This window comes from Coturnix japonica, chromosome 1 (genome assembly GCF_054131305.1).
Source record: "Coturnix japonica strain WE chromosome 1, WE-NBRP24, whole genome shotgun sequence".
Taxonomy (NCBI): Eukaryota; Metazoa; Chordata; class Aves; order Galliformes; family Phasianidae; genus Coturnix; species Coturnix japonica.
In genome coordinates, this window is record NC_140663.1 from 41,054,642 (window position 1) to 41,079,941 (window position 25,300).

Genomic DNA, 25,300 nt, shown 5'->3' on the forward strand with positions numbered 1-25,300 from the left:
AGAAATCCAACGCATGTAATCCTCAACTGGGTGCAAGCATGTACTAAGTTAAACACAGAACACTGTGCTCTTGCTTGAATATCTACCTTCTCTTTAATAGATACTCATATTGAAGGTGTGTCTCACTCCACCTGAATCAAAATGGGACTTAGAAAATGGAGCAGCTCAAAATATAACCACCTTAAAATAGCCCGAGTTCAGGTGCTTCAAATGGTGAGGTAAAAGAAAACAATCAGAGAGGAAAAGAAAACCACTTCTCAGGAAAATTCACCTGGCCCCAAAGACAACACATGATGTTTCTTAATAATGTGAAACTCAGCGTTGCCAAAGGGACTGTGTTATAAAGGACTGTAACAGCTCAGGGCTGACTGCTTAGAAACATCTTTCTTGTGTCTATTTCATTTAAAAGCCCGGATGGTAAGATAGTAATTTTTTTCTTTTCCTTCCTTGCCTTGCCTGGTAACATATTTTGACTTTTGTTTGAATAGAATTTCAATAAATTGAGTATCACAATAATCCTGTTACTGTTGTAGGAATAACCAAAAACATGTTTAAACACAGAGCACTAGCCTAAAAAAAAGCCCAGGGATTTGAAAATGTAATAACATGACATCCAACTTTTCTATGCATTGTCTCTAGGTGGCAAGGATTTGGTAACTGGGGGCTGCAGGGAATGGCCTCTGTGAGCAGAGCCCACCATTGCCCTATGTCAGATCAGAGCCAGATCCAGCTGCTCCAAAAGGGACCCACTGCTGCCAGAGCTGAGCCATAAGAAATGCTGGGTGTGCCTCTGGGAGAGCAGATAGGAAAGGAAAAAACTGCCCCACAACAGCAGCTGGGAGAGAGGAGTGAGAAAATGTGAGAGAAGCAGCCCTGCAGCCACCAAGGTCAGTGCAGGAGGAAGGCAGGAGGTGCTCCAGGCATGGAGCAGAAGCTCCCTGCAGCACAGGAGAGGCCCACAGAGGAGAAGGGCAACTCCTGGCAGCCCACGGGTACCAGATGGAGCCCAGCAGACATGCAGGAGCCCCTGGTATGGGACTCAAATGGGAAGTGCACAAAGGGTGGGCCCCATGGTATGGAGCTGCACTGGGACAATGGTTGGAGAGCTGCAGCCTGTGGGAAGCACGTGTGGGATCAGTTTGGGAAGGATGGCATCTGGTGGGACGGACCTCATGTGGAGCAGTGGCAGAGAGGGACACATTATGGACTGCAACACCCATTTCCCTGTTTGAAGGGAAAAGGTAGAAGAGGGTAGATGGGAAGGAAGGTGTTTTCAGCTGGCTGTCAGTTCTCACTGCTGTAGTCAATTACATATTACTCAATATCAGTTTGTTATTATTTATATTGCTGCCATGTTTGTAGGTGCCTACTGCAGGAAGGACATCATCATTCTCCTGAGTGCTGTCTCAAACATAGCAAAAGAAAACCATTACCCCAAGGCACCTGCCATCCACTTTGAAGCAAGGATTGTCGAGTGTGGTAAAAAAAAGACAAGGGACAAAGTATTTGCAATAGAAACAAGTCATCTTCCAGCTAGCTGGGATGATCAAAAACTATAGAAAGTTCCCCAGAACAAAACTGTCTCTATAAATAATTCTGTGCTCATGATATTTGCAGTAGATGTAGATGTCCAAATGTAGTTTGCTCTTCTACCCTACCCCTGCCCCAAAAGCTGACACAAGGGTTTAGACAACTGACACTGGTTTAGAAACAACATAACTGTCTTGCTGTTAGGCAATAGAGGCCCATGGTTTTATGTGTCAGCCTACACTCAGGCCCTGATACTGGAATTACATTAAACAGTTTTGCACTACAAGGGCTGGGGGCAGCCACTGAGTGGGGATTGGCAGGGCATCAGTCGGTGGGTGGTGAGACACTGTGTTGTAGGTGGGCCATGGGCTGGCAAGCAGTTGTGGTGTTGCTATATGTTGGTTAGTGGGTGGCAAATAATTGTATTACGGCTATTTATATATTGTTATAATCACATATTTCTTTCCATTTTCCCCTTCTGTCTTAGTAAATAGTTTATCTCAACCCACAGTCCTATTTTGCTTCCAATTCCCTCCCTCATCCCACCTGCAGCAGTGACTGAATGGCTGTGTGGTGTTCAGCTGCACAACATACATATATTGACAGAGGAAATAGTATAAAGAGACAGCACTTAAACAATTAATATAAATTAAGGTACAGCTGTACACGAACCATTTAAAGGAGCGGAGGTAGCTGAAAGAATAATGACCTGCTGGATAGGTAAGACTGGTGCCAGGACCGGAGTACAAGAAGTAGTAAAACAAAACACGGGATCGTGTACGGGCTGCCTGTGAAGAATCTTGAAAGCCAGGGCAAAGCTCGATTGCAATGCACTGAAGCAGGAAAAAATAGTGAGAAGAGCTGAAGAATGAAGCAGCAAAAGTAAAGGCCACCGTGGCTATAATAGCAGCTGGCTCACAAACTAGCGGTTCTGTATGCAACAACATGAACCTCGGAATATCTTTAAACTCTGTTCTGCAGCTGATATTTCCCTCTAGGAGGAAATTCAAAAATAAAAAGCTTGCAAGGGCTTGCATCGACTTTTAAGGCACAAAATATAAAATCTCACCCCCAGATCTTGCTAACCTCCATATACACACAGCTGCGCTTATCATGGTTTGACTACCCACACTGCCAAAAAATTCCTACCTTTGCTTGAATTGGAGCCTATTGCCTGGTTAAGCTGTAAATTAGCTTACTGGGATGTACAGCATTGGTTGTGGTGGCCAAAAGCCAACATGCTTTAATGCACTTAAGAGATTAGGCAGCCCTTTCATTTCCCATGACTTGTATGAACAGTGTGAGGCAGTTTTCCTCCCATCTCTGCTCCACAAGGTTGAAACATTCCAACAACTCAGCTGAATTACCCAATCTAAATGTATCCAGTTTGTAAAGAGCAGCATTATTAGCTTTAGGATTAACAGTTATTATTTTTGTACCTCTTAAAAATCTTAAAAGAAAATAAGAAACAAAACAAGCATTGGAATAATGTTTTTGCTCCTGTTTATAAATAATCTCTGCTACCCAGGACTGAATATTTACACTTCAGACAATAAAATGAAGCAAATAAAAAAGAACCATAAACAAAAGTTGGTGAAAATAAAGACTTCATGGCTGCTTTTAAAATATATTGGATGAAGCATACCTGGATACGCTGTGGTAAGGAGAGGCCTGAATCCGAAGGGACGATCTGTATTCGTTGTGCTGCCCCATCCATTAGTGTCTGTGTAACAGCTCCCTGGGAATGGGTAATCTAGAAAGAATAAATGAACGTAATAGATTGGCAGTGGATAGGGTACCTTAAGGAGAGATACACTGCCTTAATGGATGTACTATCATAAGGTTTTACCAACTTCTGATATCTCTGCACGAAGCTAAGGAAAGGGCTGACATGGTGTGAGGAACACGAGTGCTTGCATTTGCATCTAATTCAATAGTGTAATTTTGCTGATTAAGAAGCTCAGGTCATGGCAGCGTTCTAAAGCCACTCTATAAGTACCTTCAGTTGACATTTAGGAACACTGAGCAGAACAGTTGTTGACAAATCCATGTCAGTCCATCCGACTGAGTATTTTCTGACTTATTACTGAACACAGTGCCTTTCATTGTAGTTGCATTACATTTAAACTAATATATTCTTATCTTAAAGGCTTATATAAAACTGCTGAATAATTTCTGGAGTGGAGACACAGCAATCGAGGAAAGAGTAGGATAAGAAGCAAAACTTCCCCTTCCAGCAGAAACACAAACACCAATCAACTTAGTTTTACCCAGGAATGCATTGCCTTTGGTACCAGTCCCAGCTATTATAACCTACTTGATCCTGTCCCTTTAGCTTGGTAGAGTTGTTTAGCCATTCATCGATCTGGAACAGGACATTGATGAAAGTCAAAAAATAGTGCAGCAAAAGAGAGACACGGGTTATTTTTAGTGTAGGTCAAACCTTCAGGCCGGATCTCCACAATGCTCAGAAGCAGATACATCAGAGCAAATCACAGAATCATAGAATGGTTTGTGTTGGAAGGGACCTTTAAGATCACCTAGTTCCAACCCCCTGCTATAATCAGGGACACCTCCCTCTAGACCAGGTTGCTCACAGCACCATCCAGCCTGGCCTTGAAAATGAGACAGTGAGATTAATCTGCTGGGGGCACAGGGGTTTGCTGCTTAAATCACCTGCACCACCAAAAGAAATGGCTGTCAGACTACAACCCAAAATACCTGGAGCACTGCCTGCTAAAAATACCACATTTTTCATGCAGGTGAACACTTTCAGAAGGGACACAATACAATCACTTTGCTTAAGGACAAAAAAAAGTCCACCCATACATACACACATGCATACATACTGATCAGAGTAACCACACAAGTTGCTAAAGACTATGTTTTGTTTGTTTATAATAGATTCTGTTTAGACAAATATGCAGCTTTCCTTTGTTATCTGAAAGGTCTGTGGGAACAAAGCACCACATATCCAGCATACAGCACCACAGGTTACATCAGGCATGTCCAACTCCCAGCCCACAGGCTGCATGCGGTCCATCCCCTCCCCACACTGTAAAGGCAGTGGCTGTTCCCTGCAGAGCCCAGTCAGGCAGTGGGCTGTTAATGCTTTGTCAACTGAAAGCAGGTCATGGGGAGGACAGTGCTGTGCAGTGCTGACTCAAGGGACAGCAAATCATTTAGATACACTGGCTAAACGCAGGGCTCTGAACAGCAGAGAATACACAGCTGTGCTTTCCATGTTGATAAAGGAATTTGGAATTAGAACCACAGAATCATAGAATCCTTAGAGCTGGAAGGGACCCTTAAAGGCCATCCAGTCTAACTCCCCTGCAATGAGCAGGGACATCTACAGCTGATTAGGGTGCTCAGAGCCTGCTCCAGACTGGTCTGGAATGGCTCCAGGGATGCTGAGGTGGGGATTCCCATCACCTCTCTGGGCAATCTGTTTGAGTGCCTCACCATCTTTGTTATAAAAAGCCTTCCCCTTATGTCCAGCCTAAATCTCCCCTCTTGTAGTCTGAAATCATTTCCTTTTGTCCTATCAAACAGATCCCACCACAGAATCTGTCCTCTTCTTTCCTAGAGCCTCCCTTCAGTTACTGAAAAGCTGTCCTCATGTCTCCCTGCAGCCTTCTCTTCTCCAGGCCGAACACCCCCATCTCTCTCAGCCTGTCCTCACAGGAAGATGTTCCATCCCTTGGATCATTCTGTGGCCCTCCTCTAGATGCTCTCTAACAGGCCCATGTCTCTCCTGTACTGAGGACTCCCCATGTGGACGCAGTACTCCAGGTGAGGTCTCACCAGCACAGAGCAGAGGGGCAGGATCACCTCCCTCACTCTGCTGGCTGCATTTCTTTTGATGCAGCCCAGGGTACAGTTGATTTTCTGGGCTGCAAGAGCACACTGCTGCCTCATGTCCAGCTTGCCATACACCAGTACCCCCAAGTCCTTTTCAGCTGGGCTGTCTTTTCCATGGAAATAAATGGGAGGCATTTCTTTTAGTGTGACCTCCATGTGGTATATATGTATACATAATGGGATATATGGGATATATATACATATACATAATGGGACCAGAGCTGGGGTTGTTAAGTCTGGAGAAAAGGAGGCTCAGGGGAGACCTCATCGCACTCTACAACTTCCTGAAGGGAGGTTGTGATGAGGAGGGGTTTGGCCTCTTCTCCCAGGCAACAAACAGGACCCGAGGACATGGTTGCAAGATGTACCAGACCAGGTTTAGATTAGATATAAGGAAAAGCTTTTTCTCTCAGGGAGTGGTCAGGCACTGGAATGGCTGCCCAGTGGTGGAGCCGCCATCCCTGGCAGTGTTCAAGAGGCGTCTGGATGAGGAGCTATGAGAAGTGGTTTAGTGGATTGTGGTAGCAACAGTAATGGGAGGATGGTTGGACTAGATGATCTTGTAGGTCCTTTCAAACCTCATGATTCTGTGATTCTATGATATATACAGCCCAAGACAATGTCTGTTCACTAAATGTAGCCGAAGCAAGCCAAAAGGTTCAACACTGATGGATCAAATGAATTTCCTACAAGAATCAAGCAATGTGCCCCAGGTGTAGAAATGTGAATTATCTCAAACTCAGCAAAAGATGATGAGTAGTATGAAAAGATGGCTACCAGTCATCTCCTTTAGACTGCCTCTGGTACCCCACTAGATCCTTCTCCAGACCTACTCAACTCATCACTTCAGCAGAAAGCCTTCCATTTGTATTAGCCAGATGCTGGTGCAGAACACAGAAAGACCCTGCTCTTCTTCTCGCACTGGGACACCAGATCAGCTCTCTGTCTCATGGAACCGTATTATGAAATTGAGAACAACTCTCAACGAAGCTAAGCATCATCATTTAAACTTGCCATCCTCCTCTGCAATTGGAACACATGCTTCAGCCAGTTTCCAAAAGACAAGAAACAGGAATTACAGCCCCACCTAGGCTTCCCCAAGGACTTATCCTACCAAACAAAGCTACGCTACACACACCATTCCCCCCTATAAAGAGGAAAAGGGAGAGAAAGAAAAAAAATTACAACTACCTTAGTAGTTCTCAGATGCTACAATACTGAAAAGCATAAGAATTAATACAGATTTACCATTCTGCATGTCCCCAGCTGTTACATTTGAAATCAAGACCAAGAGGAACTAAAATTACTTGAAATTTTATCCTATCCACAGTACTAGACAGAGAACCAAGAGTGGATATTTCAAGCTAATAAATGTTGTTTTCTGCTTTTATCTAATTTAAAGCACTGCTAATGATGGAATGTTCTAGTTAAGTATGTATACACTGATTCACACTTCCAAACTGCTTGTGCATCTCTGGAAGTTCTTTGGCTGCAGTATGCAGGCTTTGTATATAGGTTAAAGGAAATGAAAAACAGGAGCCAACAGAAAGAGTTCAGTTTCCCTCTGACTTACACCAAATGTCAACCAATATTTTACAATGCAGACCATAGCAAGCCTTTACTTATAAGAACAAAAGTGACAACGAATGAATTCTGTAACTGGAATGTAACAACTATATAATGACAACTTTGATAGTAATCAATAAGTTCATCTTCCATGTGAGGGTCTCCTGAAGCTTGGAGTGTACTAAGAATTACTTTCTCTTGGGACCTGGATTTTTACATCTTACTCTGTCCATTTTATTATTCAATGCCTCCTAAATATGATGAAAAAATTCTGTACCTCTCCCATTTGCTGCTCAATAATTTGATGGGCCAGTTCCTCTATGGTTGCCATGACTGTTAATCACCAGAATTTCCTGTCAAAAAACAAAAAAAGGAAAGAAGATGCTTAACATCTACAGCCTTTCTAATAAAAAACACCTTCGGGAAAATAGGGTCCATAGACGTAAATCACACTCATAATTGTCTGCAGGTGACATCCCTGCAAAATGTGAAGCTTAATTATACTGTGAAAGTAATAAATTATCTCCTATTGGCAACCTTCTGTATCTTTGTACTCAACTCACATTTTCCCTCACTATTCTCACAAATAATGAACTACCTGAGAACAGAAGGTTATTATTGGCCCTGACATTAGCAGGGACATAATTAACACCTTAAAACTAGAACCTGGCCAATTTTGTTGATGCAAATCAAGGGCAAAAAATTTAACTTCTAAATACACACGGATCCATTTGTGCAAGTAAGAGTGTCTGAAGGCCAATTCTGCACTTAGCATCAGTATTACGGTTACAGGGTAAGAAGTCCAGATCTTCATGAGAAGAATTTTCTAGGATTTAATACATTACTGCTGTAATGCAGCATTAAGTATCCAGACGTACGCCTTGTTTGTCTGGGCATCTATGTCCAGATATTCATTAGGCAGTTTGTGAAAGGAACAGACACAAATTATGGAGCACTACACTTCATTTTCTGACACAAGTTGTATTAGGAACACTTATACAAGGCAAGACAGTACTCTTACATTAAAGGATTTATCTATACACAATATTTACTTTGTTTCAAATACAGAATATATTTGAATTATATAGCTTTTACATTGCAGAAAGTTAGTGTTAATAGAAGTAGTTATGTACGTAGGAAAGCTGTACATATAACAAGTACAATCAATTGATTTTCCCCCTTTAACTTTGCTAGCACTTCTAGGAACTATCTACAGAACAACCACTAGGAAAGATTTTCAAGCCTGCTGATGCCCGGTTCGAATCCCCCTGTGGCGCAAGTGGTAGAAGTGCCGCTCTGCTACACAGGGGCTCAAATCCCGGGGGTTGGACTCGATGATCTCTAAGGTCCCTTCCAACCCGCACAAGACTGTGAGACTGTGATGCTGTGATACTGTATTCCAACAGATGTTTTCTTAAGTGGAATTACAGAACAGCTTCGCAGGAAGGGACCATTTTCAAGCCCACCCAGCTCCAACTCCTCTGCCATGGGCAGTGCTGTCCCCCACCGGCTCAGGTTGCCCAGGGCCAAATCCAGCCCGGTCCTTAACACCTCCAGCGATGGGGCACCCACAAATTCTCTGGGCAACCTGTTCCAACACCTCACCACCCTCTGAGGAAAGACTTTCCCCCTAACACCTAAGCTAAATCTCTCCTCTTTAAAATTGTTCAGTCTTTTCCCATCACTATCAGAGCATGTGAAAAGTTAGCCTCCCTCCTGCTTAGAAGAAAGGATGCCAGCACTGGTATATCTGTGACCTCATAGCCAGAAGCAAAGCTTTATGTTAGTTTGTGTTAGTTTTCAGCCCAATGAATGACTTAACTCATTACATTACCATAAAAACGCTACTGCTGCACCACTGGTGGCTTGGAACTGTAGGATCACCCCTTTCCACAGCCACAGAATGATGTCCACTTAGGCCATCTGAAGTCTCCCATGCATTCGCACAGCTCTATAAACTGCTGTGAGGTGAGCCTTGGAGTTTAGACACACTTATTTTGGAATCTTATGGATGAACCTGGTGAAGAAACAAGAAAAAGAGGATGAAAATAAAGCAACGGGCAGCTCCAAAAACAAACCAGGCAACGTATATGACCACAAAGTGGTCTGGCAGACTTCTGGTCCACATGCTGAAGTACATGCACAGGAAGCAATGTAAAACTATATACACGACATCACTGAAAACAAGTACAAAATCCTTCACTTGGCAAAGAATTTGAGGTCATTTGCTACATTCCTCGGGTTCTTCCTAGTACACATTAGTATATTTGCGCTTCTGTAGCACAGCTTAAGTACTATTCACCTGCTAACGTCTGGCCTGAGAAACACAGGAGAGATAAATCTCTCTTGAAACATTCCCTCCTGGAGAGAGAAATGGATCTGAATGTTAACAGGAAAGGTTATCAGACCCCAAAGCCACAACCGGTTTGCTCAACAAAAGCTGCCTGCAGCCCAGGAGAGGCCCATGGAGGAGCAGGGCATCCTCTTGCAGCCCACAGGTTCCATACGAAGCAGATCTCCATGTGCATACATGGAGAAGCGCACAGTGCAGCACTGGATGAGGCCTGGAGAAGCCACAGCACATGGGGAGCCCCAGCAGGAGCAGCTGCATCTGAAGCTGCAACCTGTGGGGCGAAGCCTGTGGTGGGGCAGGAAGGCTGGGGGAGCTGCTGCTGATGGGGACCCTATGGGGCAGTGCCTGAAGGTGGACCCTGTGGTACAGAGCTGCGTTGGGGCAGTGCTTGGGGAGCTGCAGCCTGTGGGAAGGCCATGAGGCATCAGTTTGAGAAGGATGGAGGGACACCATGTGGAGGAGGGGCAGAGAGAAACCATGGAGGAGCAGCAGGGACAAAGCATTACAGACTGCAGCCCCACTCCCAGTTCCCTTGCGCCACTCACAGGGTGGGGAAGTAGACGAGGGTGGGCAGGGGAGGTGGTGTTTTCAGTTGGCTTTCAGTTCTCACACATCCAGTCTGCTTTGCTTTGACAGTAGCTAGTGACTGATATCCCTATCCCTACCTTAACACATGAAAGTTTTTCACATCTCCTCCCCATCCTTCAGAGGAAGAGGAGTGTAAGAGCAGAACGATGGTGCTCCCCAACCTAATGGTGTTAAATGACCACATCCACACACACTGATTAAGAAGTTTTATTACTGAGGTATGTATATTCAGGTTGTTATGCACTCGTGAGAGAAACTTCTACTAGTGTTAGAGACTGTATTTAAAGCTTGAAGTGGTTAACTATATTCTGAAAAAGATGTCTTTGCTGTTAGAACTCCTTTGGAAGGGTGATGGGAGTTCATATCAATTTCCTTTGTTTACTGAGTTCCAAGAGTTTGAAGCATCTGATGAACAAAGATGATGATCTGCAGCATGTACCTCCATCTGAAGAGATGGCATTTCTGATAATGTGAGGCACAGCCTTCATGTTTTCAGCCAAACACCACCAGCAAGACAAGAATTTGTACCAGCTATGGCAGAATTCTGTGCTGGTGCAACACGTCTGCACTGTACACTGGTGCTTCCTGGATTACAGCTGGGATGACAGCTAGGAGCACTCATTTTATCAGCTGTGCTGATGCCCCTGTTTACAAAGCACAGCTCTTAAAGTGAAGAGTGGAATATTAATTTTGGCCCTAGGAGAAGGAATCCCCATAGACTGCAACATGGCTGTCTGTGACATTTGCAAATGTCACACTCAACTACATCCTGAAATACAGGCTAATGAAAATGGGTTCTTCCCTTGTTTACCTGATGGGACAGAAGTTAAGCTAAGACTCATATCAACGCATAACCTGGTGCACTTGAAAACATCCTTCCTTTGTAATCAGTGTGACTTCTAATTGCAGCCTAACTTGAAACATCTTAAAGGAGATACACTGCCTAAGGAAAAGAGACATTCAGGCTGTCAGCATGATGAGATCACTGCCTCACTCCAACTGTTTGGTGCTTTCTCTCTTTGCACCCTTAGCGTTCTCAGTGTGTGATGATCTGTTGCACAGTTTGTATGTACAGGAGACAAACCCACCCGAGAAAGGTACATCTGCAGAAGATCAGATGTACATTTAAGTTAACAGATAAGAACACTGTGGATGCTTTTGAGATACTGCCACGTGTGACCACAGAAATTACTGTGAACTGACCTTTCTGGTCTCATATGAAGAAACAGAAGAGCAACGTGACTTTTTAGGAAGGCTTGAGAGGTCAGTATAATGAAAAGCTCGCTAGAAAATGATTCCCTCTTAGAAGACACGGTCTTAATCTCCTTCCGTAGTCATATTACTTCAGCAATAAAAGATTTCAGCAAATCTCGGAAAATGAACTAAGGATGCGCTATTTCAGTTCATGTCATCACATCAGGGGCTTACAGCTCATCTGTACCTTAAAATGGAAACTAATCCTCACTTCCATTCCCAAAGTCATCATATGACGATTAAGAATTTAGCTTAACCAATGCTGAACTTCTTTAACAAAGACCCGTGTGTAGAATGCAAAGCACTGAAAAATCCCTCTGTGATTAATTGTAGGAGTCAGGTTTGGTTCCTTGTTTTAAACAGATTTCTTTACACTTTGGAACAGCATTCTGTGATGCTTTACAGATCATCAATTAAGCCAAGGAACCCGACATCTGTGAGATGTGATGCTACTCTGCTCATTGCTTCCTACACTGAAAACTCAATGAACTAAATGAGCTGCTCCTGGATTATCTTTCTGTAAGCCATAACACTTAAGGTGGCAGAACAGTTGCAGACTCAAAGGAGTAACGGTCTCTTTATCCCTGAGCTAAGGAATATTGATGTGACTCATGACACCCAGCCAGAGAGCGTTTATTAAATCTGCATGACATCAAGATTTAGAGTGTACGCACGTAAGAGCCCAATAACCACAGGAAACAAGCAGCTAAACCTGCAGGCAAAGGGAAGATGAGGCACTTGCAAAGCACATGGGAATAATTACAAGGCACACCGCAACAGAGTAAGAGATGCTGGCAGCCACGTCTGTGCAACTCATTTAAAATCACTGCTCTCAATGCTTTAAAACTGCTATGTTTAATTTTTCATGGAAGCAAAGTGTTACAGCGGGAGGAAGGGTGAGGAAACAACCCTTCAGTAGTGAGTATTCAGGAGACTGCAGTCATTGGCACAGTTTGGGCCACCAAAGGGGCTGGTCTCTCTCCTGTCCTATTGTGGAGCTCCTGCTATGTGTGTTTGCTGCAGCTCAGCAGCCCCACGAGGCATTGTGGCGGTAAGGAGGAGGAGAGGCACAGGGGCTGCCTGCAAACTGAAGCAGGTCACACAGGCACTGGATACTCACCAGAGCCAGGTAAGAAGACAAGACTCTCATTAACCAGGCCAAGCCGTCCTGCATTATGTTCTGCCACTGACTGCTTGAAGCTGGCAAAGCTCTGTGCTGTTATGAGAAAAAACAAAAACAAGAGCTCACCAGTTCCCTAAATCAGAGCAGAAGCTACTAACCCAAACCAGGTCAGGAAGTCCACCTGGCTAAGTACTTCCTCCTCCACTTCTTTCCCCCTCTATTCTGGGTTACCTTCAGCCAGGTGAGTTCCCCTACCTGGGGCACACAGACTGTACTAACACCTGCAAGCACAAATCCTGCTTTCCAGACACAGGCAGGCACTACAGCCATTGCACAAATTTACTCCCAAGCCATGAGCAGCAACCTCAACTTGCCTGGAACTAAATAACCACTCATTAGAGCTAATATGATAACACAAGAGGATTTGGCTTTAGGGTTTCTTTTGTGTTCTGTGCTCCTCAAGCGGCTGCTCAGCCTCCTGCAAAGGCAATGGAATATTTCACTGATCCCAATGTGCCTTGCTGTCAAGCTGAACAAAATTAATTCAAGTTCAACTTAACAGGCTTCCAAGGGAAGGCCCGACCAAGCCACTACAATTGATTTAATTGACTCTGCACCGATACTGAAGGGCAGCTCTTAGACCACGATTAGCAGAAAGGAACACGCTTCTTTTTGAACTCTGTAGTGCTGCATCATCAGATACACCAGACTCAGCCCATCCTCACTGCCTCCATGATTTGGAAGTGGGCAGTAAATCTTCAAAGAGAAATCCTTTGTTGCTTTGAGCCTGTGGTTGGTACCACTCGGTGCATGCTCCAGGCTGATGACTGAAGGGTGTGACTATGAACAGAATAAGGATTGGATTAACTGCACCTTCACAATTTTACCCATCATTTTTCAAACTGATAAGATTCTATCACGTAGCATCATATCTTACACCAACAATACACAGGCACCGGTGCAAACTGCTGCAAGCAGACTGAAGCAGCACAGAAGTGGGGAAAAAAAAAAGGCTTACTCATTTAGCAAAGTGTTGATCCGGACTTAGGAACTGTTTCACTTCCCCTGCCAGTGTCTGCTGCATTGGATGCCACGGCTGTGTGACAAAAGAGCACGTGCTGCCAGCTGTGCCAGCCTGACTGCTGCCCCACGGCCATGCTGTGTCGCTCCACCTCCCTGTACAGAGATGCTCCCATCCCCCTGCCGTGGGGAAGCAGGCACTCGTATGAGAGCTCCCTGACCCATTTCAACCAAAGTAACACAGGTTTGCTGCCCTCACAGTAAGAACCCCAACAGCCAGGATAGCTGCTGCAGCAGGGAAGGGACATATCCCCCACCAGCCGCAGTGCTGGCAGCTGAAATCCATCACTTCACCTGCTCATACATGCACCCACAAGGTGATGTGGCGTGTCCTTCACATGAGCACACACACACAGCTGATGGCTGTCACATGAGATGCAGTGCCGCTGGAAGACAGGCCTACAGACAGCAGCAGTCCAACACCTCAAAGCTTAAGGCCTCCTCACAAGGAAACGTCCCCTGTGCTCTCTCGGACCGGGTCATCTCACAGCACAGCCACCAGGAAGAGGCCAAATAATCTTTATAATTACTTATGTGCAGGAAACAGCGTTACACAAAGAACACATCCAAAACAACAAAGCGAGCTCCACCAGGTGAACACAACCTCCCCAGCGCAGCACAACGTTCCGCTCCTCCTTCCAACGGCTCCTTTTATCTCTTCACACCACTGACTCCTGTACCGCGGGTCCCCTCACACCACGTCCTGCTGAGCCTTCCACCCCACACACACACCCCACCACCGCACGAGAACCGCACATCCCGCCCGGTGCGGCCCCTCCCCGCCCCCATCCCATCCCGTCCCCGCACAAGATGGCTGCGCGCTGACGGCGCTGAGGGCGGGAGGGGCCCATAGCAGCGCGAGGCGGGTATCGCGGTCCCTCCCGCCGCCTCCCCGCCGTTCCCTCAGCGCGTTGCGGGGCGGCGGACAGCGGGAAGCCGTGTCGGAGCGGCCCGGATGCGGGCGGCACAAGCGGTTCCTGTAGGTGAAAGGTCGGGGGGCGCGGGGCCGCCGAGGGACGGGGCGATGCCTGAGGCTGGACGGGCCCCGTAGAGGAGGAGGAAGCGCGGCCGGGAGGCGGCAGGGAACGGGAGGCCGCGGCGGGACGGGCAGGGCCGCAGCCGGGACGCGTCTCACCTGGCGGCACCGCGGGTCGGACCCGGAGCTTTATTTGGCGGCGGCGGCTCCGGCTCCGGAGGTCAGAGTTCGTGGCCCCGCCCCGCCCCGCCGAGGCGGCTGCGCCTGCGCACATCGGGGCTGGGAGGGGCGGGAGCTCGGCCGGCCCACGGCGGCCGGTAACGGCGCCCGAGGGGGGGGGGCGGCCTTTGTGTGGCGGCGGGTGTATGAGCGGCACGGAACGAGACCGTGTGTGTGTGTGTGTGTGTGTGTGTGGGGCTGCCGGCTCAGGGGACCCTCACCGTGAGGAGGATGCGCGTAGCTGCTCGATACGGTGTGAAACGTTTGCTGTGTGGTGAAGCGGTGCTGAACCGCGCCGTGAATGGCCTTAGAACGCAGAACCGACCTCAGGTCACCCCGTAGTTCCAGTTAGTGTCGAAGCTCAGCCGGCAGCGTTTGGAGGAGCCGTTTTACTACCAAAAGTAGTTCAATGTTGGCACTGTTTGGGAAGGTGGCAGGTCCCCGGCTGTCCCTGCTGCCACCAGGTCAAGTACCAGAGCAGGCTGCTCTCCACAGGGCACAACTGTCCCTGTAACTAATGAGAAATGTTTTGACGTTTTTAGCAAGTGACCCAGTTGGTGCTTGTTCTGTATTACCAAGGCTGCCCGTGGAGCTGTGTCAGCAAGGACTGTAAGACACGTCCCTATCAAAAACACGAGTAGAAGCAGCTGCTTTCAGACTTCTGTCAGAGCAGTGCAAGGAGCAGAACTAACCTGGCAGATAAATCGCTCCCATACAGGCCCTGCTGAAGTCCTTATGCCAGCAGAAACCAAGGTTCAAGCATTCTTAACTACACAGCAGCTGAACTAGATTTTGCTAAAGGATTTATTAATGCAACATCATAAGTGCAACTCTCTTAATTCTTTAGGATGGCTGTTTCGAGGGACGCCTTCTTTGCCAGCAGTATGTCTTGTTTGTGACAACAAGCTGAAGAATTCATCTAAATAAATGAGCTCACATGTCACGACCACATTGTGAACTCGTGCAGGTGAGGGCTTTCAACAAGTGCATGCAGTGCCTTGGCTGACAGGAACAAGCCCATTTAAGACTACTGTGTCAGGGTTCCAAGATCCAGCAGTGGGCTGTCAGTCTGTGCACACAACCTACCTATCAGACTTCTGGCTGGTTCTAAGGGCAAACCAGAGCACAGACATTAATACAGAGCTGCAAGATAATGACAGCCAATGTTGCTGCCTGGAAAGCAATGAATTAATGAATTAGGCAACACACGAAAACCTGAAAATATTTCAGAAACAAACACAGACTCGGGTAATGTGAATTTGTTTATACAAAAATGATACATATACACAGGAATATTTACAACAACTTTGAGCTGTTTTCATTTACAAAATAAAGATCCTATCCTTTCGACAGCACAGTTTATGACTACTCCAAATAAGGAAGTATGCAGATGGTACGTACAAGGGACGGCAGTAATGGCAAGTAAATGCATTGAACGTATCTTTCCAAACATCTCTTTCCATTATGACATAACATACATAAGTTGGCAATCAGTGTTCGCACACACGACTTATCTAATAAAATGTGTTCCATGGTTGCTCAGCTACCCATTTCTTTCAAGTCCTCTGGGGATAAAAGAAAGCTGTAAGTCCAAGATTTCTTAAAGGCAATTCATTACCACAGACCTTTCATTTACCCAAGAATAACGATCCTAGAACTAATCTCCAATGCTAATGTTCATCTCGTTCTCTACTAACCAGCCTTGCATTATTAATTACAGATGCATTTAAGAAGAGGTAGCCAGGTGTTTAAGAACTGCTGGTTGAATTTGCTGCTGTAAGAGTGGAATCTAGAAGTGCCGTTACTTCTGATGGCAGTGAATGAAGATGGGAGGCAGGGTGGATGGAGAAACAGGCTAACAGCCTGAAAAGCAACCGTCTGATACAAAGCACTACTGCTGGATAAAGAGGAAAAGAAATATTCAACCATGCTCATCAAGACAATGTCATTTATTTCACACATAGTTAGACAGCAATATGTGCACTGTGGCTTTTAAGGCTCTGCTCAAATCCGTTTCTGTCACCATGTGTTGACTGACCAGCTGTTTCTGGAGGAGTCCTCTTGACTTGTACAGAACTGCTCAAGTGTTTGCTCACTGCACCTAGTCATTGAGAGGTAGTTTGTTGCCACGTGAGGCAGATCTCAGGCACCGTGCTCAGCCTGTGTTATGACTTTTATTGCTCTATTTCAGTTTTGCAGCAAGGAAATCAGCCTTAGGACATAAACTTGCTTCTAGCCAAATTCCTCATCATTTGCCATTTCATGTTGGTGCACAGCCCATATAGAAATACTAAGCAGTTCTTCCCCTGGATAACATCAACCAGAACAGCTACATCACATACATCACATAACATCATCTATGTTACAATGGCATCAGATTTATTTCAGGTAAAACCAATGTCAGAAATCACCCTGAAGAGACACGCAATAGCTTACTTGGCTTCAGTCACCTGCTGGTTTTGAAAGGCTGAGTAAAAGCCCTTTATATATAAGAAGAGAAGAAAATCCATTTACTGTATTTGTATAAAGTAAGTGATTAAAGGCTTTGTTCCAGCTCCCACTGAATTTCAAATGCTACCTGGTCAAATCTTTAGCATTCACCACAGAAGCCAAATCTACAGCCTTAAATCCCTGATTCAGAAACGCACTCCGCTGAAATGCCTGAAGTCAGTAACATTTGTCACATACTTAAGCACTGGGTTCTGAAGCTCACAGTGAATTTATTGGAAGCTCTGGAACACAGATCTCCCCAGAGCTGTCTGTGTTATGACCTTAGACCTGATCCTGAGGTATTTGAGGGCACATGAGTTTTGGTTCACATTTTCATTCTTGGCCTTTTTGTGACCACTACTGTTTGATCATCATTTTCTTTCCTTTGTGAGGCCTTAATACAGCTATCAATGTGGATTAAAGCTATTAATTTGAAAGTTAATCGCTCTTAATCCTGCTCCCACAACGAGCTTGAGAGGACTATTGAAGTTGAGTAGAGAGGACGGTGTTGCATACAGCGTAATTAACTAGCTACACGTGCATTGCTTTTGACATAAAAATGGCTTCCTATCATGTGGTCTTCATAGTTCCAAGTTCCATTTATGCTATTACAGTGTTAGCGATTTTTTAAAAACATATAAGTAGAATAAATGCACCAAAATCATCAGCAAGTATTTTCCATTGAGGTATACCGACAATTTTCATAAAGGATCTTCTTTAAAGTGTCAAACAGAACAAATCATAGTGTAAACAACAAGTATTACAAATAATCGTATACGCTTCCATGCCATCTGCACTACAAAAAGCTGTGTTTTCTTGCTATGGCAATTCCAGTTTAAACATAGCATTTAAATATACAATGGTTTAAGCTTTTGGCAGAAGGGCTGCATACGTGTGTTTAGTGTTCTCTGAACAATAGGCGACACAGTCTTTCCTACTGTAGACAGAAGTCATTTGACACGGTTTGGAAACAAATAATGCACACACACAAATATTTTAGTTTAAAAAAAAAACAAAAATGCTTTAAATTACTAGTGAAAAAAGAAAACAGATCCTGAAATTGTTTGAATGTAACTCGTTTATAGTCTCTTTGGTATGTGTAGGACTGTAGAAGCTCCAGTGCTTCATCTCTGTGACACATGATTTGTGGTACTACTTTAATCCATATGCAAGAGTTCAACCGCTATTCAAGGCAAGGAGCTGCACTGTCATACACTTCTCATCAAGGAGTTTATATAGCCAACAAAGATCCGCAATCTTTAAAGTTCCTATTCTGATCTGTTCCTGCTACATTGCAAGCCGTGTATCGGCAGCTGGAGGCCTATACACAAACCATGAGAAATTACACAATTACAATAGAGTTGCTGTTGTTTCTTTAAATAGAAGCACAAACATGAGGATATGTTGACCAACCACCTGCCATTCTGAAGACACTCTGGGACTCAATGCAGACCTCACAATTTTGACCGTCAAAGTAAACACTGGAATTTAATAAATAACACATTTTTTATCAACACAGAAATACACACAATTTCTTTTTTAAAAAAATATTACCTTACACTAAAAATTCAACAATTCCTAATGCTGACAAATATACAGTTCTGTGTAGGTTGACATGGAAGGATTCGATTTCTTTTAACAGTTTCTGCACTCTGGTTTACCGTCATCCTTGGACATGGTGCTTTAGACTTGCTGGCGCTGCTATAGGACGGTGCCTTCTTGAAAAGCTTCTATCCACCTATTGGAAAACAAAACACTGTCAGGGAACTGATGGTTAAATGGCCAATGATGCTCCCTGCAGACTGATACCGGTAGTATCGCACTTCCATTGCCAGTTGTTCTGCTTGTCCAACACCAAAAATCTATCCAATGAGTCCAAACATATGAAGCTTGCTCCAAATGTATTAAGTATTAGCACGAGGCCAGATTATACATATATATGTTGTTGGTTTTTTTTCCAGACTTAAGTTAAATAAAAGAAAAAAAAAACAGGAAATGCCACAATTGCATCAAATTTACTAATATCTCTGGATACTCTTCTTTAAAAACCAACAACGCCCTTGTTTGATTTCACAGCCCAGGATAAACGAGGACACTATCAGAGCTGAGGCAGCTTTTGCCACTGGTACAAGGACTTTAGAGAAGGACTTCCAGGGCTGAAGGAAGAAGCCACAGGGAATGCTCACACTTAAGCCAAGGCCGATATGTCAAACCACTAACCCTTATTTCTTAGCGCTCACTGTATTCTTCACTGTCATTTTGTTATTAAAAATAACTAAAATGCTACTAGGAATTAAAAAACCCAGCAAGTTCACAGCACATTTTCAGCATTGAGCTCACTGCTGGACTAACAAAATACAAAGCTCAGCAAAAGAAAACATCTGTTAAAGCTTACAAAAATCCATCAGATGTTTCTTTGACCTTAAGAGGGAAAAACAACGTACAGTAATGAAAACCAGACAACAGAGCATTCTTCGTTTTTCAATTGTAATGCTATCAAAGCAGGATTTATCTGGCAAGTTCCACATAAATCTATTAGGGATATTAAATACTTAGAGAAAGCTTGTGATTTAAGGTACTTAACATTACTCCTAACCTCAGTAAAACAGAGCACATTCAATTCCAACTTCCCCTACTGATTACTAAGCCACTGTCTGAACTGGAAAACAACAGCTACTGGGTGCCTCTGCTTTATTGATTGTTTGGTTTTATACATACACACGAAGACACATTTCTGTGCTTCCACTTAATGGAAATGAAACATTTGTAAGACAAAATATGCCCCCCAAAAGCTAACAAAGACTTTGTATACAGAGAAGTGTCACTAAGCACGTTCCCTCCTGTTTAAGATCTCCCAGTGTCACAGATACTCTGTTTTTAGAATGACCCTATTAACACAAAACTCTACCTACATCCATTTGAATGTTTAAGTATTAATAATAAATCGATTAAGCAATGAAATCTATTGTATTAATGTAAAATTCACTTGGGAAAAGTTCACCAAAATCCTCCTAATAATTGTATTGCTTGCATAGTCACTTCCAGCTTACTCCATGACTCACATAGCAAATTGTGTTGGTTTTGGTCTGTTTTTGCTGCTTAACGACCACATTTCTAGGTTATTTAATATAAAATAAACACAAGGCATAAACTGATCAGTGTAACTCCAAATTCAGACGTGGCAGCAGGACTTAAAGCAGTTTCTTTGAATGCTTTGAATTCATACTTATCATTTGAGCTTATTAAATGCGCTCATATGCTCATGCACAGTTGCATAAACACTTCAAGCTCCTGCACCTTACTTCTTCCATTGTTTCTATTGTTTTCCAATTGTTTCCATTGTTTTCCAGGCTTCCATTTTTTTAGTGCATATATTCAATATAAAACAACTGACACATGTAGCTGGAAATGAAATGACTACAGGGACAGGTCAGTCAGCTTTATTCCACTTGGTTTGATTGTGCTTTCCAAAGCCCTAATGAAAGCCGGGACCTGAATTTAAGTTAATCATTTTAAAACTTTCTTTATTCAATATGCACCTTCTGTACATACACTTAATCCATGAATATTAACGCGTGCGATTTATGAAAGGTTATTCCTAGAAAAAACTAACAGGAATGAATTCAAAGAGTTTCTTACTTTTGAGCTGAATGGGGATCGTCTGCTTTGAATATGTAAAATAAAGTGTTTTTGTGCAGTAAATGGAACACTCTGGACTCTGAGTTTTCATCTCTGACTTCACTGACTGTGAATCCCAGTAAAGGCTGGCTCTCCAGTGCTGCCACGTCCTATTTTATAGGAGGAAAAAGTGAACAAGACAAAATTAGGGCAGTTTAGATACATTAAACAGTGCATTCAGACTACATTCATGCAGTATACTATAGCAGCAAGCGAGCTGTTAAAAACACTCAAGCACAAAACCCTCTGCTTTTTCTTTAAAAAATCTCCATGCATCCATCGAGAAACAGGAAAATAACAGACTGATGTAGACTTCAGTGCTTCTCTTCATGTTTTTTTTCTGATAACATCTGCCTCGTCTTTCACTGTATCATCCAACTATTCTGCCTTCTAACGAGCTCTTACATCAGAAGACCAGCTCCTGTCTGGCAGCAGACAAACATCTGTCTTGCTCAGTACTCACTCCAACAGCCTTACTAAGGTCTTAAGAGGGAAAGAGGACGCTCACAGTTGCACTGAATGCACTAAGAGGAGGAGCTATGGATGTAGATGATGCTCTCAAGTACTGAAGTTGCACTCCAGATGGTTTTGATGGCTAAATGTATTTTAGTTTCTGTTGCTGAATATTAAAAGGATGGAAAAAATAAGCTTTTATCATGTTGGTTTTTATCGTGTTGGCCTTACCACCGTACTTGAGTGATGCATCTAAAGCTGACCCCCTCATTTATTCAGCTGACTCAGAAGATACCTACAGCTGCAATGGTGTGCAGTGCAGAGCTACTCAAAGCTAAAGTCTGGAGTCAGAAAGGTCAAGGGTGGATCTATATTATAGTACCAAGCTCACCAGGCCATTTCCAAATACAATACTGCAATCTGATCAGTTACTGTGAGGTGATCTAACTTTACAGCTTGTTTCTAGATCATAAAAACAAACAGGTGTTACAAATACGGTATTGTCGCTGACCATGTGATTTCTTTTATGTAGTCTCTTACCTCACTAGCAGCATATGTGTACAGCACCTTATTTTTTATAACAAACCATAGGTGCTTCCATGGTTTCTTACTGCCCTTAGATCTGTGTAAGTAGCCACTCATCGTAGAGTCTTCTGTATTTGCTGAAACCTGAAATGAAAAGAAACCCCCAAGAGTATATATGTGTTTATCCGGGTTTTTGCTGTACAGCTTTTTTTAATAACAGACCTCCAGAGCTCTGTTCTGTCAAAGACAGCAATTTTCATTTCAAGTTAGCACTGATAATTAACACAGATGGCTGAAACAAAAACTGCTGTGCCTGCAGCTGTCTATCCAGTCTGCAAGAGAGACTGAGTTACTAAGAACTTCATTTGGATGCAGTAGGACAGGAGAGGGCTCAAACGCTGAGGACACATACATCTGGAGAACACACATTCCTGTATAAGAAGGCAAAATTACTTCCTCCTGTTCCCAAGACCTCCGGTGTAGGCAGGCAGAGTTGAGCTCTATCTTTTCTAACCTTAAATGAGCAGATGAGTTGGTGTGGGAGATCCTTGAAACACAGGGAAACAAGAAGCAAGTCACAGTTCCAGACTGTATGAATGCCCAGTCTCATGGGCTCTTAATGCAGTTTAGACACTGCTTCACAGTTCAGGCTCCCGCCTGTCTAAAAACCGAGGCCCAAACCACTGTTACAGATGAATTATGACTTCTGATTCTAAAGAAGACAGCTAAAATACGGAATTATTTTTCCACTGTTACAATTGATGATGTAATTATATTTGGCCAATAAAGCACTTACTTCTTTGAGGGCTGCAGGAATTTTTTTCTGCTTTCTTCCAGAGGGAATACTATGTAATACTGTAGACAAGGCACTTGATGGAGATTTATGGTTGATCGGGGATCCGGTCTTGGGAGAGCACTGGTTATCTGAAACACATAGGATGAACACATTGCTTTCACGTCACAGATGACTGAACAGAGGCAACAATTCCTGGACTTGTTGCTAAAAAAGAGCTGGCATTTTTATTCTGATTACAGTGCTTCAAACGTAACACCTAATCACATTAAATTCAGTGTTAACTTTTTCAGTATTATCACCACCGCTCTGAGCTAGAATCCCCAAAGGCACATTCAAGATAATAATTAAAAAACACCAAAATATAAATTTTAAACCAGGTCGGTCTTGTTTGTTTCCAAAGTCTGTTCTGCTGATGCAAATCTGCCTTTACCTACATGCAGAGTGAAAAATGCAAGTCTTAAAAACCACACCAAGTTTTCAGAAACACCCTTTTCAGCTCACTCTGTTTTATCTCTGTTCCCCAACTCTGTCATTCAGTTCTCTCCACCTGATACCTTCTCTGCTTTTTGCAGCATAGATGCTGCAGGGTTTCTCTTCCAGCATTATGCCACAACATGCACACAAGCTTCTAGACCGTTCCCATCTTCATAATGTCTGCTGTGTTTTTCTCCACTGCACTACGCATTTCCTTCACTTCTTTTGGAGGACTTCTGCAACACTTCACTCCCATAGAACTCTCTTTTTCTATGGTCACTTACCACTGGTTTCCAGCCCAGCCCAGAAGGAGGAGCACTGCCCTAAGCTTCACTGACTCCCCTTTCTTGAGATGTCCCTGAACCGGGTGAGGCTCTTAATGAGCAGAGAAGGAAAGTAATTGGATTGCCAGCTGTGCTGCACCTGCTCCGCAGCTTTTTCCAGCTAGAAGCAACTGCAATTGCCTGCAGCATAGCAGCCCCTACTGTTCAATGCACAGACCTGCATCCGACCCTGGCAATCCATCTACCCTGACTCCCTACAGCCACTCTGAGAGAGGTGGATGCTGCTTTCTAAATCCCCATGACAACTGCCACTCTCAGCACGCTGCAGCACTGATTTCTTCTGATACCCTACAGAGTTGACTTGGAGCCTCTGCCTAGAGGGATGGGTGGTGAACAGTTTCAGTTTCATTTGTGTATTGGACAGAATTTGGAGCAAGGTTTGTGAGACAGGACTGGATCACCACCTCACCCAGAACTTCAGCTATCTCAGCAGCTTCGACAGCAAAAATGTAGTCTTCAGGCATACAAGTTACAGAGGATAGAAGTACATGCAAACTCACTGAGGGGAGGTCATGGTAAGTTGCAAGGACTTCCGTGTATACTTGTATCCTGTAGTAAATGAAACGTAATGTAACTCAAGTTACCCCAGAAAGAAAGAATAAATGTATTGCAAATTCACTTCCTAGCTTACTCCACAGAAATATGTTTGGGCTCCTGTCATCTCAGCTGCCTACAGCTTGCCAGGCACTAGCAGAACTAGGCATTTGAACATAGCTGCAATGATGAGGCACACATGATGATAGTAGAGAGCACAGAGATAAGTCAGTTTTGTGCACTTTTCTTTACCTTGTTTTTGTAGCTCTCGGAAGCAATGATCACATACTCTTGCTGGCTGGTTTTTCATATAGTCTAAACCATGTTTATTTGATGAACAAGCTTGACAGACAATCTGGAAACAAACAGAAACATGACTGTACATGACACGCACTTGTAAATCAACACATGCTCAAAGATGTTTACTTCAGTGCTGTTAAGAACTGAACCTCAGACAGGCACTATTTTACACTGAAAATGGTTTAAGGCCTTGGCTGTGCTTATGTTCAACATATCACTCTTCTCTAAATAATAATAATAACTAAAAAAATATATGCATAACAGAATAAAACCCCACTCAATTACATGACTTAATCATAGAATACTTTGAGTTGGAAGGGACCTCTGAAGGTCATCTGGTCCATCTCCCTGTCCTACAATGAACAGGGCCACCTACAGCTCATCAGGGTGCTCACAGCCGCTCCAGACTGACCTTGGATGTTGCCAGGGATGAGGCATCCACCACATCTCCGTGCAACCTGATCCGGTGCTTACTGTAATGACCTTTTTCCTCATACTGAATCTATATCTCCCCTCTTTTAGTTTTAAGCCATTTCCCCTTGTTCTATGACAACAGACCCTGCTAAAGGGCCTGTCCCCCTTCTTTCTTACAGCCCCCTAATACACCATCAATAATAATTAATGAAAAGTGAAATATGGAATAAATCTGGTACTAACTTTAGAAAACAAATTATTATTTATCTTACAAATTAGTGAGGAAGATATTTTGAACATTGCAGCTAACATTCTTAGTTTGTACTATGCAATTGCAGCAGACAAACATAATATCCCAAAATGCAAACTAAGAAACATGTACCAGATTTATCGGTCTGTCTCAACCTCATTCTCTACACTGAACAGGACGCTTCTGATCCATATAATCATTCCCTAAAACAGCTGCTGCAGTGCAATCAGGCTCTGCCTGTACTTATCACACAGGAACCCAAATGATTAAAAGAAAAGGTAACCAGAAAATTGTCCAACCTTTCCACATGCCCTGCAGTGATGCCTTCTCCACGTCAGTGTGAACTCACTTGTACAGATCATACACATAGTGGCTCTAGTGTCAGGAATCCAGATAGGAGCCTTTGATCCTAGTGGGCTAGCTTCTTCCTGCTTCTCAGTATCTGCCTAAAAGAACATAGGCACAATACATACATTCAGTGATGAAAAG

At 43.8% G+C, this 25,300-nt stretch overlaps 2 protein-coding genes across 11 annotated transcripts in view; both read right to left on the reverse strand.

The window, feature by feature from the left end:
- Positions 1-14,557, reverse strand: part of NR2C1 (nuclear receptor subfamily 2 group C member 1) — a 31,862-nt gene extending 17,305 nt beyond the window's left edge. For 2 of the 10 annotated variants that reach the window (XM_085515031.1, XM_085515001.1), the window contains exons 1-5: positions 14,494-14,557; positions 12,276-12,371; positions 8,795-8,977; positions 7,238-7,313; positions 3,176-3,283 (exon numbers count right to left, since the gene is read on the reverse strand). In XM_085515031.1, the coding sequence (XP_085371157.1) occupies positions 3,176-3,283; positions 7,238-7,291 (162 nt within the window). In that variant the 5' untranslated portion in view covers positions 7,292-7,313; positions 8,795-8,977; positions 12,276-12,371; positions 14,494-14,557. Of the gene's footprint in view, positions 1-3,175; positions 3,284-7,237; positions 7,314-8,794; positions 8,978-12,275; positions 12,372-13,296; positions 13,394-14,493 lie in introns of those variants that run through there. The other 8 variants (XM_015858371.2, XM_085514995.1, XM_085515035.1 and 5 more) reach the window with 5 other exon arrangements.
- A 1,245-nt stretch (positions 14,558-15,802) lies between these two features.
- FGD6 (FYVE, RhoGEF and PH domain containing 6) overlaps positions 15,803-25,300 on the reverse strand; it is a 63,640-nt gene continuing 54,142 nt past the window's right edge. Inside the window, exons 16-21 of the mRNA XM_015858402.3 lie at positions 25,111-25,257; positions 24,100-24,202; positions 22,496-22,623; positions 21,715-21,843; positions 20,683-20,831; positions 15,803-18,781 (exon numbers count right to left, since the gene is read on the reverse strand). Of these exons, the coding sequence (XP_015713888.2) occupies positions 18,745-18,781; positions 20,683-20,831; positions 21,715-21,843; positions 22,496-22,623; positions 24,100-24,202; positions 25,111-25,257 (693 nt within the window). The 3' untranslated portion in view covers positions 15,803-18,744. The remainder of the gene's footprint in view (positions 18,782-20,682; positions 20,832-21,714; positions 21,844-22,495; positions 22,624-24,099; positions 24,203-25,110; positions 25,258-25,300) is intronic.